The 13,822-nt window shown below is 42.6% G+C and overlaps 1 protein-coding gene across 4 annotated transcripts in view; it reads right to left on the minus strand.

Moving 5' to 3' along the window:
• CDK12 (cyclin dependent kinase 12) overlaps positions 1-13,799 on the minus strand; it is a 99,338-nt gene extending 85,539 nt beyond the window's left edge. For 3 of the 4 annotated variants that reach the window (XM_019507351.1, XM_019507343.1, XM_019507336.1), the window contains exons 1-2: positions 12,463-13,798; positions 6,017-6,901 (exon numbers count right to left, since the gene is read on the minus strand). In XM_019507351.1, coding sequence (XP_019362896.1) covers positions 6,017-6,901; positions 12,463-13,523 — 1,946 coding nt within the window. In that variant the 5' untranslated portion in view covers positions 13,524-13,798. Of the gene's footprint in view, positions 1-6,016; positions 6,902-12,462 lie in introns of all 4 variants that reach the window. The other variant, XR_002095632.1, reaches the window with a different exon arrangement.
• Positions 13,800-13,822: the final 23 nt, after the last annotated feature.

Below are 13,822 nucleotides of genomic sequence, written 5' to 3' on the forward strand. Positions count from 1 at the left end.
GACTTAAAAATACAGGACCCAATTATTATAATATTTTTCTAAAAATCAATTTCAAAGCTATGTTGCTTTTCAACATATGCAATCTTCAAAATGACCAGTAGCTCTTTGCAACTAAGATTTTCTCTATTCACTGGTATAGCAGTTTTATAAAGTTATATAAAACGCAGTAAGTTTAGGATATAACCTGCTATTCGTCTGCCAATTTCTACCCTTCCTCTCCAGCCCTTGTTAAATTTTTAATTATAGGCATGATCTATGAATGAGCACTGTGTATCTACAACATGTAACCAATATTTAACATCTCTCCACTACGCTGCTTTTAAACTCATCAGTAAGGACAGAACTATGGGGACAGTAACTTTCGTATGTTGCAGGTAGACCAAATGTTCTTTTCTTCTTTTATTCCATTACCACCAGAACGAAGAAGTTTGAGACTAGCAGGAGACATATACCCAGAACCTAATTTCTTTTTAAGTGTGCACATGCTGGGTGCCAGGAAGAATTCCTGAAAAAATCGTAAGTGAAACTGAATAGCAGTATGGAACATACCATTATTTGCAATACTAGCCTCTATAAAAATCTACATCTACACAGAAAAGGGAAATACTGTCTTCTAATAAATATACTTTCAAGATTCCTTTCTTTCTGGGGAGCCTGACAAGGGGATTTCATGGCATCAGGTCTTATTCTTGATCATTAGCACAAAAAAGTCAAGACAGAGAAACCGATAGAAGCAGGCCATTTTCCTGACTTTCTTACTGCCTAGTAACTTCCCAATCACCCTGAAAACCAGTTGCAAAATACAGTGCGTCACAATGGTATGCAAACGCTAGATACAGGTTTATTTAGTTGCACTGCCATACGTTCCTGTATAGAACCAAAGTGCTGGCAGTTTCAGTAAAGGAATGGGCAATAAAAAAATTCTCATTTCACTACTACAGAACTCATCACATAGCTGCCATTAACTAACCAAAGCCCAGCTTCTCTCAGTACTGCCGGAGTGAAGAGGGGAAAATCTTTACTGACAGGCATCACTAAAACCATTGTTTTTCTCATAGCTTATAATGAGCCTGAGAGAAAGATCTCTGGGCTTGATCCCACCTCCACTAAAGTCAACTACAAGCTTTCAACAGACTTTGAGACAGCAACATGGTCCTCATTTTTGTCATTTGAGCAACGCAAAAAAATAGTAATTGTTAAGGTTGATAAGAAAAACCTCAAAATGGTATTTCAGAATCTAAATGCTAGTCTGAGCTCCCAAATGTCGGGTGAGGATACTTAAGAAACTTACTAAATATTTAAAAGAAGATGTCTGAGGAGCATTTTTGTTGTTTACTCAGAACCAGTGTCTACACAGCTTAAAATGCTGTAAGAGCCAGCTGTTCTCTGACTTAGAGTTTCACCTACTTTTGCTGGAAGAGAATTTGTTTAGATATTTAACGTTATGAACTGTTCATACTTGTTCCTTATATCTTAGTCCAAAATAACCTAAATTGGAGTCTCTTCCAAAATACAGCCATTTCTTTAGGAGAGATTTTAGGGAAGGATGAAAGCATGTCCCCATGTATGATTTGGAGACAAGTTTATCTACTGCTACTGTCTGCTGGCTGATGCCAGTTGTTACCTACATGGGAGTTAAAGGCTGCTGAGTAGTTTGCATATCAATATGAGTACTCCTAGGTTATCAATGTAAATTTAATTAAAGCCAGGGCAGTCAGACCTTTTGCAAAGGCATTCTTTTTATCCTAAAGAAACACCATACTGTTATGCAACATTCTTGTGCTGAGGTGGAAGTAGAAAGCTTTGGACTTTAAACTACACAGCTTCAAAACAAAAACAAGATAACCCTCACAAGAGGCATATTATTTTTAAAGAGCTACACCTGTTTCACTGTTTTGAGAATTTATATTAGTACTATATTTTAAGTACTGGGGGAGCCCACAGCTGTCTCCCAAAATTCCTAAGAGAGTTCCGTGTCAGCCACCAAACTCACACGATGAACAAGCCATTCCAATCTATACCCTTTGTTTTCACTGCCTTTTAATTTTCTGCCTACAGAATGAAAAGTTTCATACTGTACTTCAGCTTTAAAGGTGAATACTTAGGAAAGTTACAGAAGAAACCATAAAAGTTGTGTCTTCTTTTTTTAATTTAGGCAAGCATGAAGAAAAAGGCTTTTCTTCAGCATCTCAGAATAGGTTTCAAATGTCATACTCACTATAGCCTTCAATCACAGGGAGGGAAAGTATTCCTTTCACATACTGGACAAAATTAAGCAATCTATTTAAATCTTACCAACAAGTAAGAAAAAGTTACTTAATTGAAAGTAATGTTTTATGCACAGTCAGTTTGTCAACACCTGGTCAACTTCTCATATGGCATCAGATATCAACTTCCAAATCTATAAGCTACTGTCTAGTATTATTGCTCAAAGGGTGGATTCCATCTGCCCCGTCTGGGCATTTGTAAAGAATGCAGCTTTTGATTAAGTGCTGTATTATTTGTTGGACACCGCATTCATATAGAGGGCTGTCCAAGAAGTTCATCTTGTCAAGCGGTTTTGGGTTGTTTTTTTTTGAAGCATCTGAATCCAGACCTCAATCTGTTCAGCTTGGCCCACATTTCTCCATCAACATTCTGCCCAATGGGGGACTCATTGGGTACTGGTATAAAATGCTGTAAGAATCTGTCTGATCTTTCCCACTGGTCAGGAAATTTTGATAGCTCGATACCTGGTCAACCTAATAAAATAGGATCTTTTTTCTCCCTTTTTTGAGAGGGCTTGAGAATGTGTTTATCAAAGTTTGAACAGAAATATATTTTGTCATTAATTTGGATAGCTCCAGAAATACACAACGATGGACAAAGTAAAATGAAGAATATGCAAAGCTGAAAGTCAACCTTAGGGGAAAAAACATTATTCAGCTATTTATCTGGACACAAGTAAAACATTACTACTGTATCATCACAGGCATGCTGTGAGCTGGACAAATATAAAAGTTACATAATACTCTGCAAGGCTGTTTTAACAACAGAACTGACTTGATAGGTAATATACTGTATGGATGACCTTGTTTCTCCAACACAAGCACAAGTATATGCACTACATTAAGGCTACTCTTTCCACTTTCCAACACTAAAAGAACCCAAATAGACATACATGCAACAAATCTTAAACCAAATACGGTTTATGAAAGACAACCTGAACATACACAGGTCTAATTTTATATTGACAACAAACGCAGAAGTATTTTGCTAGTTTGCTAATGCCTGGATAGTACAATGGAAATTAGGTGAACTAATCCAAAAAAAAAGTATTTTGTTCACCTAAGTGGCAATCAAATAAGTAAGAATATTTTAGGAAATATTTTGCTTTTTATGTAAAATTATTAAGTTCGAGAACAGAATATGCCAGTACAGTACATCTTTACTGAGAAGTGAGGAGAAACTAAACTTTTTTGTGAGTCACCTACAGAGTAACCAGATTAATAAAATTAAAATTAGCAAAGTTCTAATGGGGAATCAATCATTCACTGAGCTAGATAACATCAATAATCCATTGAGTCACTACAAAATAAAAGGCTCTCTTAATTTAAGGGGACTATACTTCCTTTATCTGTATGAATACACATCAATTCTGTCAGCATAAAAAGTGTGCATTTATGGTCACCTGGGAAACTGGCTAATTAATTTAGACTTGACAAATTACTGGTGCAGTAGTCAGTGTTACAATCACTTGGGAAAGGACCAAGTCTGGATGCTGTGCTCAGAGTTGAAAGGCAAAGGATCCCCTCACCCCATGTAATTAAAATGATGTAGCACCACAAATAGAGGTGCACCGATACATTGGTCCAACATTGAATCGGCACTGATTTAAAGAAAAAAGTCTGTATGGCAAATCAGCTTGATATGGCCAATAATTTGGCTGATATATGGCCTGTGCATAAGCACAACTGCAGCGCAGCACGTAGGCAGTGAGGAGCACAGCCTAGCAGCTTGGAGAGTGGCATGCAGCTGGTAAGTCTGGTGTGGTAGAAGGGAAGGGGAAAGGCAGATCAAGGGCCCTACGGTGAAGGAGGAGTGGGGCTGGGGCAAGCGCTGCCCAACCAGGGCGGGGCAGGATGGAGCTGTGGCTCTTCTGGGGGATGCGTCTCCCACTGCTGCGTGCTGCTTGTGTGGGAGCCACTGGTCTAGCGGCTCGTCCAGCAGCTCCTGCTGCTACTTGTCCGTGAGGGCATGGAGGGGGTGGGGCATGTGCCCTCAGATCTGTGCAGGGCAGGCTGGGGCCTGGGCTGCACCAAGCTCTTCCCAGTGGGGCAGGTCTGTGCATAGGACAGGCAGCAGTGGTGCTGGGAGGTGGGGGCATGCTATGGCAAATTCTGAGGTGGCTGTAGCCCCCCCCTGTAGTCTCCTCCCAGTGCCGCAGCCACCTGCCCCCGAGCGCAGCCCCACCCCACCAGAAAAAGCCCATTCCACCCTGCCCCACACAGATCCAGGGGCACACTCCCCTCCACCTCCCATGCCCTCCCAGACAAGCAGCAGGAGCCGCTGGATGAGCGGGCAAGCACCATATGAGCCACCGGACCAACAGCTCCCACACGAGTGACATGCAGTGGCAGGAGCTGCCCTCCCCTTCCCCATCCTGTGCCTGTTCCACCCCAGCTGGGCAGTGCTTGCCCCAGCCCCAGCCCCACTCCTTCCTCACTGCAGGGGGCTTGATCTGCCCTCCCCACCATGCCCCTTCCCTCCCACCAGACTTACCAGCTGCACGCAGCTCTTCAAGCAGCTGGGCAGGTACTGGAAATCAGACTGGTATAAGATGATATGCCCCAAAATTCTGCATCAGTTCCCCCTTAATAAATATCCAGCATATGTAAAGGACATATTGTATATAGAACCACAAGGTGCATTGCAGAAATATAACCATTAAATCCACCCATGCTATCCATGACTTGTTCACTCCTAACTATCCTCTGCCTAGATCTGTTACTTACTGTCAACAATTCCCATTTTACCTAAGGCCTTTTTGACATGAGAAAATTTTAGCTGGTACTTAAATCTATTTAGTTAGGTCAATACAAACTTCCTATGTGGGCACACTTTAGTTTAAACAATAAAAATGCCTAGCTTTTACACAGCACTTAGTTTAGTCTGAGTCAGCTAGCAGCCAACTTAAGAAAAACTTGTTTATTATACACCAATGTAATTTTCTCAGGTAGAAGAGATCCATGTGTACCAAGGACTTGCTTTGGATTGCCCCTATTTTGTGTCAGTGTCTCGAACTGCTGACATGAATTTTACTATTGGCTTAACACAGCTTTTTCAAGCACTGTTTTAATAGTAACCCAAGATCCACTCTTGTAGGTTGCTCCAATGCAGAGGGATGCAAATGGGATGCCATTACAATTAAATAGCAGTCCTTCCAGATGGAACAACATGCAAAGGCATGGCCTAAAGGACCAATATATTGTAAGAGCACCATTTTTTTAAACTGTTATTTTACAAGTCTCCAAACTTCTCAACTGAAATTATATATAAAGTGTTAGTGCAGAATCATAAACCCTCACAACACAGTTACTCTAGAAGGAGAAAACAAGACAACATGGGTGACCATGAGACAAATCATTTGATTGCAAACTTGAAGATTCATAGAATCATACAAAGTTAGGGTTGGAAAGGACCTCAGGGGAGATCATCTAGTCCAACTCCCTCCTCAAAATAGGAGCACCCCAACTAAATCATCCCAGCCAAAGCTTCATCTAGCTGGGCTTTGAAAACCTCAAAGGATGGTGCTTCCACCACCTCTCTGGATAACCAGTTCCAGTGTGTTACTACCCCCCTCATTCAAGTAAGATGGTACAGTTATCAACAGACCAAAGTGTAAGGGTAGATGCTTTCTAGGCAACACATACAGAGTAAGCTAGGAATCATCAAGCTAAATATAAAAGTTCTTCTCAGTTAATGTCACTCTACAACTTTAAATCCATGCTAAACACAATTTTTTGCATGACCTTACCTATCTAAGTCATCTTCCCCAACTAAAATGGGAGGGAGCGGGAGTGGAGGCAACGTTGAAGTCTTCAGGTGTGGGATAGCAGCTGTTACAGACACTTGTGTTTTCATGGAGACCTGGACAGAGGGCTGAGAGTTGGCCTGAGTGGATAAAGCAGATGTCCGTGGGTGGGACAAAGATGGCAGAGAGGCTGGGACTGATGTAGGGACCTGAACAGGAGTCACCTGTGAGGGTGGCATAGGTGGAACAGCAGGTGATGGAGGCAAAGGGGGCAATGGTGGAGTCTGAGGTGGCGGGGTGGTTGTCGGTAGAGGAGGAGGTTGAGGCGATTTGATCAAGGGCAGCAAGGACGGGTTTTCCTTTTCTGTTGGCTCAGTCTCTTTTGGAGTCACGATCTCCTCTTTCACTACTACTGGCTTCAAATCTTTTTTCCCCATTGTTTTTGAATCTTTAACTGGAGGGGGATGCTTCCTCTCAGAGTTCTCTTCTGCCTTGATTTTTGTCTCTACTGATGTTTTAGTCTCTGCATTCACATGTATCAAGTTAACCAGTTCTGTATCTGAGGATGACTTCTCCGATTTAATTATTTTGGTTACCTTTTTTGGCTCCGTCCCCAACTCCTTTACCTCAGATGAGCTGTTTTCTTTTCTAGACGTGAAGACAGGTGAATCCTTTGCCTCCTTCCCATCTACCTTTGCTGCTGCTGCTGCTGCAGCAGCTCGCTCCTTTTTCTTCCTGCTGAGCTCTGCACCAAGACTAGAGTTCAACGGTAGTCTAGCAGGCGATATGCTGGAATGGCGACTGCGTGAACCAGATCTCTGCTTTTTACTGTGAGATGACGCGTGCCTTGAATATGCAGGACTTCGACTTCGGGACTTCACAGACTTCCTGCAGAGAAAGCAGAACAAATTAAATGCAGCACAGTCCATACTTGGTTCATTACTGAAATTAACCAAAAATCAACAGTTCTCTTTAGACACAAAAGCATTCACAGCTTCTTGACTAAACTTTTTAATAGGGCCCAAAGCCTTTCCAGGCAAATTTAACAGCACCAGTTTGATTGAGACTTTAAACATCTAATATTTGTCAACATCTAGGAAGCTTGCAAGGTCAAGGATCCTGCTGCTTATATATTAAACAATGCAAACAGATATGCAAGATGACGACTAGAAAACCCTAAATTAAAGAAGAGATCACAGGTGCTCAGCACTTTAATGAGGACTTAAAATGAGAGGATGAACTGATACTTTAGAAATCTTTCACAGCAGTTCTATACAGCAATAGAGAAGTACAATAAGATTTGACTGGTGCTTGTGAAGTGTTTTATACAACCTTGTTGGGTTGATCAGACGTACTACAACGCAACATTCTCCTTGGTAGGCCAATTCCTCCCCATCCTCATTACTCACTGAGGTTTCACAATTACCAGAATTGCAACCTGCATGTTGAGAGTCAAGAAAACCAACCACAGACCTTAGCCATGTTCAGAGATTCTCTAAATCTAAGTTCATAATAAGTGGATTTCAGTTTATTATATGTGGAAAGATACAAAAACAAATCAGAAAAGCTAAATTGTAATACAAGTCAGAAGCAAGGTAGAAAATGACTTCATAGGAAGTAAATGGGAGGGGAACTTGGAGTGGACATAAGTCTGCAATTTGTCTGAGCTAACTAGAGAACAGGGATAGAGACTGATTTTGAAAGACCAAAGAGAAGCCAGAAATAGGCATTTCCAATTTGCAGATAAAAAAGTTTTTGGCATATAAATGTTTCCTTCTCTTCAAGAAAAACTATGATCCTGGAAACCATGAGTGTGTGCATTATGAAATGAAATATACATATATGGTGGATTTAATGGATCCTAAAAAGTCACGTTACTGAGAGCGCAAAACCACTTTAAAAGCAGGCCCTATACAAAGTGTAGCTAAACCCACACTCAAACCTGATTTTTAACCTGCAATTTATTCCAGCTCAATTCCCTAATCAAAGAAAAGAGTGCATTATTTTAGGACATGGTCAAGAAACACCCTTTCCATGCTGCACAGAGAACACACATGTTCGCAACTATATCTAAAACTGGTTGTGAAATATTTTTAACCCTGAGTTGCAGTACAAGACTAGTATGCCTACAAAGGAGAAAGTTTTTTTTTCCCCTTGTTTTTTTTGTTTTTTAAATAGAATCTTATAAAGATGTAACTACTTCAAAAAACAAACTGGAGGAAGAAAACAACCTCTTGTAAAGTTTTCCACTAAACACCACAACGCTTATGAATCCAGTGGGCAAAAGACACTGGGACTGGAAGTGGACCCTATCTTTAGGGCTTATTAATAATCATATTAATGTAAAAGAAGTTAAGAATGATTTCAGCCTGTCTTCAGTATTTATGCTAATTTTGTTTAGAATCAAGCTGGCATTATGCCTCAAGCTTGTATGTCCTCTTCAGGGGACTCTGGGTAATAAGTTTTACTGTCTCAACTATATGTACAGATTTCACCATTTGAATAGGGCTTCACCTTCTGTATCTCACTGCAAAGCCATAGTTGAAAAAGCCAATATCATGTTTTCATTGAACCTATAGATGACACTTGTGGAATTTTCCTAACTGAACTTTTAAGAAGATGTGGGATAACTTAACTCTAAAAATGGAACCAAATGCAGCTGCAACCAATTCATACCATCAATGAAAAAATTGCTCTTAACATACAATATTAGCTTCTGTCACTGCTAACTGCCTCAAAAAGATGGCCTGAGAAGTAAATGCACACAGAAAATTTGTGAGGCCTTCCCCATTCTGGAATGTTCACTGAATATCTTTACCTCTGGTTGACAGGGTATTGAGTTTTATCCGTGCACAGCATCCCTGAAGTCAAACACCGTACTAGAGATGGCCAACTTTACAGTACTTAAAAAAGAGAGAATGGACAATCTTACAAACTTTCAAGGTTCTTTCTAATATATTTGTAATGCAGGAAGCTGGAAATATAAAATGCTAGCTGTCAAGCCAGAGAATTTAGACAGAGGAGTCAGTGGAGATGGCTCACTGAAGAAATCCAAAGGACCACAACAGCAGATTAATTTATCTGCTGCAAAGTTGTGCTAACTCAGAAACCTCTGGAGAAAGGAAAATTAGAAATCTCGTGTCTTATTTGTTCCAGGAAACTGGCTATTGTTAACAGTTATTAGCAACAGGGCTCTCAGAATCAATGCTGAATACACAACGAAACACAAAAAACCTGTAGCTCCTCACTTTCATAATTGCTTTGGGGATTTCAGAAGACAGACATTTCATAGGTGAGATTGTGAGGCATTGCTGCCACATTTGGAAGCTGGAAAGTGAGAAGTACACTAGTGAAATGACTTGCCTATGTCACTCAGGATGGTAGTGGCAAAGGTAGAACTAGGCCCTGTGAGTCTGGATTCCTAGTCTCTGTTCTAATCATAAGGAAAATTATTCAAATAAGAAACAGTGACCCTCTCATCACAGTTTGTGGCCTTTTGGCAACTCTAAACTGTGGCAGCATGCTGCACTCTGGGGCCTCCCAATGATTACACGCAATTCAGTGTCTCACTTTAATGTTTAGTAGTGTGCAGTCCACCTCAAATGACAGTTACTAAAATTCTTTCTTCCAGCTCTAGCTGCAAGGGTATAGTTCCTTAGGTTCTACAAAGAACACAGGGTCACTGTATTTGCTACTTTCCCCTCCTGATGAAAGAAGCTACATTCCCTCTTAAACTGAAATTAGTTTGAAGGGTCACAGGAAATATTAACAGCAGTATGTTTTCCTCATTAACAAGGCACATTTCTTTAGTTTGTTGGCTTCCATTTTGTGCTGCAATTTGGGGATCGGGGTGAAGGGAGACTTGGAATGTAGGAAGAAGTAGTTTTTTGCCAGTGAAAAAAAGCTAAAAGTCCACAAGAAAGACTCAGGGCTCCTCAGAGGAGGAACTTATCCTGAACTATCTTCACTGCAGGGAATGCAAGTTTGGGGAAGCAATAACTAACATTTAACAGGTTCAGTTTTCAATGTCTAACATAAGAAAAAAAATATATAACTGCTAATTTTCCTTTGCTTTTAAGCATATAAAATTTCAGGTGGTTATTTTTAAAGGCTTCTTACATGCTTAGCTAGTATCGTATTTCTCTTTTTGTGATGTTCAGAGCAACCAATACCTGTTAAAAACAGTATACCATATTAACAGCTACTTGTTAGATTTAGAGAAGGTGAGGGGCTGTGGTAGGTTATCCATTTGACACACAGATTCAAAGAATTCAAAGAAATGGAGTGTAAACAAACTGTAACCTTTGGAATCTTCTTTGGTCTGTCTAGCTAGCCAACTGCTGTACCCCAAAGGTGCCCTTGAAACTTTCCCACATGACAGTGCAAATTCATGGAAGCACACTGAAAGTTATTTCTGCAGGCAAGTTAGAAAAAAAATGAACCTGATTTCTCAAGTCAGGAGTGACTAGCATATATACAAGCAGTTGTGGGTTTGGGGGAAGAAGATGGTGGAAGGGCAGGGGCGAACAAGGCTTTTGTGGGGAAAGACCAACCTTTAAGAATTTCACTAAATTGCTCTACTACCCTCTAATCTAGTAATACTCCTCCTATTGGTCAAGCAAGGGTAGATACGGACACTTGTAGAGCCTACAAACACCACAGCAACCAGCTAGAAAGGATTCCAAGCACAGTGGAAGAGGTGTGCGTTTCTTTCAGAAATGTAAGTACAAAAATCTGTCTGTACAGTGTCCTTGCTGCAACAGAAGGGGTTTTCTGGGGGTTGTTTTTTAGTTTGTTGTAAAAAAACACCAAAAAACCCAAAAACCATCTCCACTAAGATTTTACACCAAGATAGCTAACGCACAGGAAGCTTTTTTTCTCAGTGTAGCTCACTGAAGTCAATTGTGTTTCTATGCTTTCACCCAGCATTCACTTTGTCCAGCTACACAGAGGAAAAGGTTAAATATGCTGTTCCCATTACGCTTTTTCATGAAAGCAGCCTTGACATGTTACAACACACTGCTCTTTTGATATGAAGACAGAAAGCAATGCTCTTACCTTCTGACTTTGCTCTCAAAATTGGGGATTAACCTCTCCAGAGAAATGTATGTGATGTTAGAAACTACTCACATGAATAATTACTAGACACATAAGATGGGCATGGTCAGTCCCTATCAGTCAGATAGGGGCTGGAAGCAAGGAGGCAAACACTATGCATAATGTTTTAAAAGTTTACCAAGAGGACTTGTTACATTCAAGTTTAAATCTTAATTACCATGGAGCTATAACCAAAGCTCCACAAGGTGCTGACACCTGGAAGTTTGCTCGTGAATGACCTTTAAGCTAGGAAAAGAATGTGTGTTAGACTGTGCATAAATTTGTACTTGTGGTTTTTATAAATGCTCATCTGAAATAAAGTGCAACATTACTAGCAAACATTACTACACAAAATGATCAAGTAAAACCATTTTACAATGTCAAAGTTACCCATCAAATTGTATAACTATATATACAGCCATTTGAAAATGAGAATGTTACCCAAGTTCCCTTCTAGAAAGTCCTGATGAGCTATTTAAAAACAAGGAAGCAAGGGATCCAAGAACTGAACAGAACCTAAAAAAATGCTATTTAAATAATGGCCAGCTATGAAAAATAGTTGAGAGAGAGAGAGAAAGGAAGAAATATTTAGATTAATACAACCCTTCTGGAAACATCTGTTTCCCCGGTGCACGAATTCTGATCAAGGTTTCCAGAATTAGAGAGGCTTATTTGTTGTTTAAGTAAATATAGTACTAGTGAGAGAGGTTGGATTTTTACCACTATGAATTGAAATCCTTCATTCTTCCACGTAACTCTAAGCAATGCAAGCTTCCCCACAAAGCCTTGTTCCTGTCCTACAGAGGCAACCTCTAGAGGTGAATGTAATTCAATCCTAATAGCTCATTCACAGTCCTTGGTCTCTCTGCTAAGATTGCCAACATGGAGGATGATGAGTGCCAATTATGGTGGTAGGTGTTGTATGAACACCCACCAAATTCAAACCTCAAACTGACTCACCCCTCAAACCTATGCCTCTGAATAAGCACCCAGTGTAACAATAACTGGATACTAAATGACTTGAACCAGGTTTGGATAGAGGATCTAGACCAGGGGTGTCCAACTTGCAGCACATATGCCACAAGTCCTACACAGGCGGTCTCTGCTGTGTGGCACAAGAAAGATTACAGAAGCAGAGAAAAGCAGAGCAGCAATTCTGGCAGGGAGCAGAAGGCAGAACATCAGATCAGGCAGGGGAAAGGGATCAGAGTGGCCGCTGTGGCACGCCTGCCAAAATGGTTGGCTCTCACTGACTGAAAGGGTGAATGGCATGGCACCAGAGCCATCTTGTCCAAATCCCTTTTCTTTCCTACCCCACCAACCCCCTTGAAGACAAAGCAGAGGTTACGCACCTGGGTACTGGACTTCGACTCACTGACCGCTTCACAACAAAAGGGCTGCTTGAGCGTCGTCGGGCATATGGGCTGGGTGACCTCCCACTGTATGACCCGCTTCCCCTCTCGTAACTCGAAGAGCGCCTTCTGTTGTATGGGCTGACAGACCTCTGCCTCCGGCTGTAAGGGCTTGGAGACCGAGTGTTAGACTGGTAGGCTGCAGGTTCCTTGTAGGGCGGGCTGAGTGACTGCCTCCTTGATGAGCCACCAGGGCTCTTCTTGTAAGAGTCATAGTTGCTAGACGTGTGCGAGCGTGGGGGGCTGAAGTCATACTCCTGGATGTAGGATGCTCCCGAGGGGCTGTCATCCAGTTTAGGGCTGTCAGACCATTTCCTATGGGGGCTCCTGGATTTCCGCTTTGGACTGTCAGCAGATTTGTAGCTCTTTGGAGCCTCCCTTTTCCGATGGCTTTTACTTCGGTCTTTGTGGCCAGACTTGAGCTCCCGCTCCTTCCGGGACTTCTCCTTGTGCGCTTTGGCTGAGCGGGACTCTTTGCCACTGCTCTTTGAGGACTGTGACTTAGGATGCTCCTCATTCTCCTCATTCAGTCTCTTGGAGGTCCCGGCCACCCTGTCCTTGATGGACCCCAACCTGCCGGATACCTCCTGGTTCTTTTCCAGTTTCTTTTCCTTTTCTGCCTGCTTGCTCTTCATCAGCTCACGAATACGTTTGTGCTGGTGATGCCGGTGCTTGTGCAGCCTGTCGCTCCTGTCCGAACCCCCTTTCTTCTCATCGTTCTCCCTCCTTTCCAGTTTGAGGGCCACATCATCCGAGAAGGTGTCTGAGTCTGAGCTGATGTCGTCGTACTCCACCAGTGGCTTGATCATTGCACCGAGTGGCGCCGTCGTCTCTTGGGCCGCCAGCGGCGAGTCTTTGGAGTGCCTGGACTTGTGCCTCTTGTGCTTGGTGGCCAGCCGGTGCCTTTCCCTGCTGTTTGAGCTGCCGCTGCTGGCTGCATGCTGTGAGGACCCCCCTCCACCCCCATCCTTCTTGCCCCCATGTCTCTCTGGGTTGGGCATTCCTCCTCCACTGTGCTCCAAAGAGGGGAGGGGGGAATCCTCCGAAGCCCCAAAACCAGTCACCCCCCGGGGCAAGGCTGCTCTCCCCTGCCCGTGCCCCTCCCCCCTCCACCCAACATTCACAGTGGCTGCCCCCTCACGCCCTGCCTGCCCCTGGCCCCGCGCCTCGCCCTGCTACATGAGGGGCGCTCTGGGGACCGGGTCCCGGGCTGGACGCGAGCTCCGGCCCCGCAACACGAGGCTGGAGGCTGCCCCGGGCCCGCGTCCCCACCCCGGGCCGAGGCCGCCCTGGGCTCGGC

Source organism: Gavialis gangeticus, unplaced genomic scaffold (genome assembly GCF_001723915.1).
Source record: "Gavialis gangeticus isolate Ggan-Ray unplaced genomic scaffold, GavGan_comp1, whole genome shotgun sequence".
NCBI lineage: Eukaryota > Metazoa > Chordata > Crocodylia > Gavialidae > Gavialis > Gavialis gangeticus.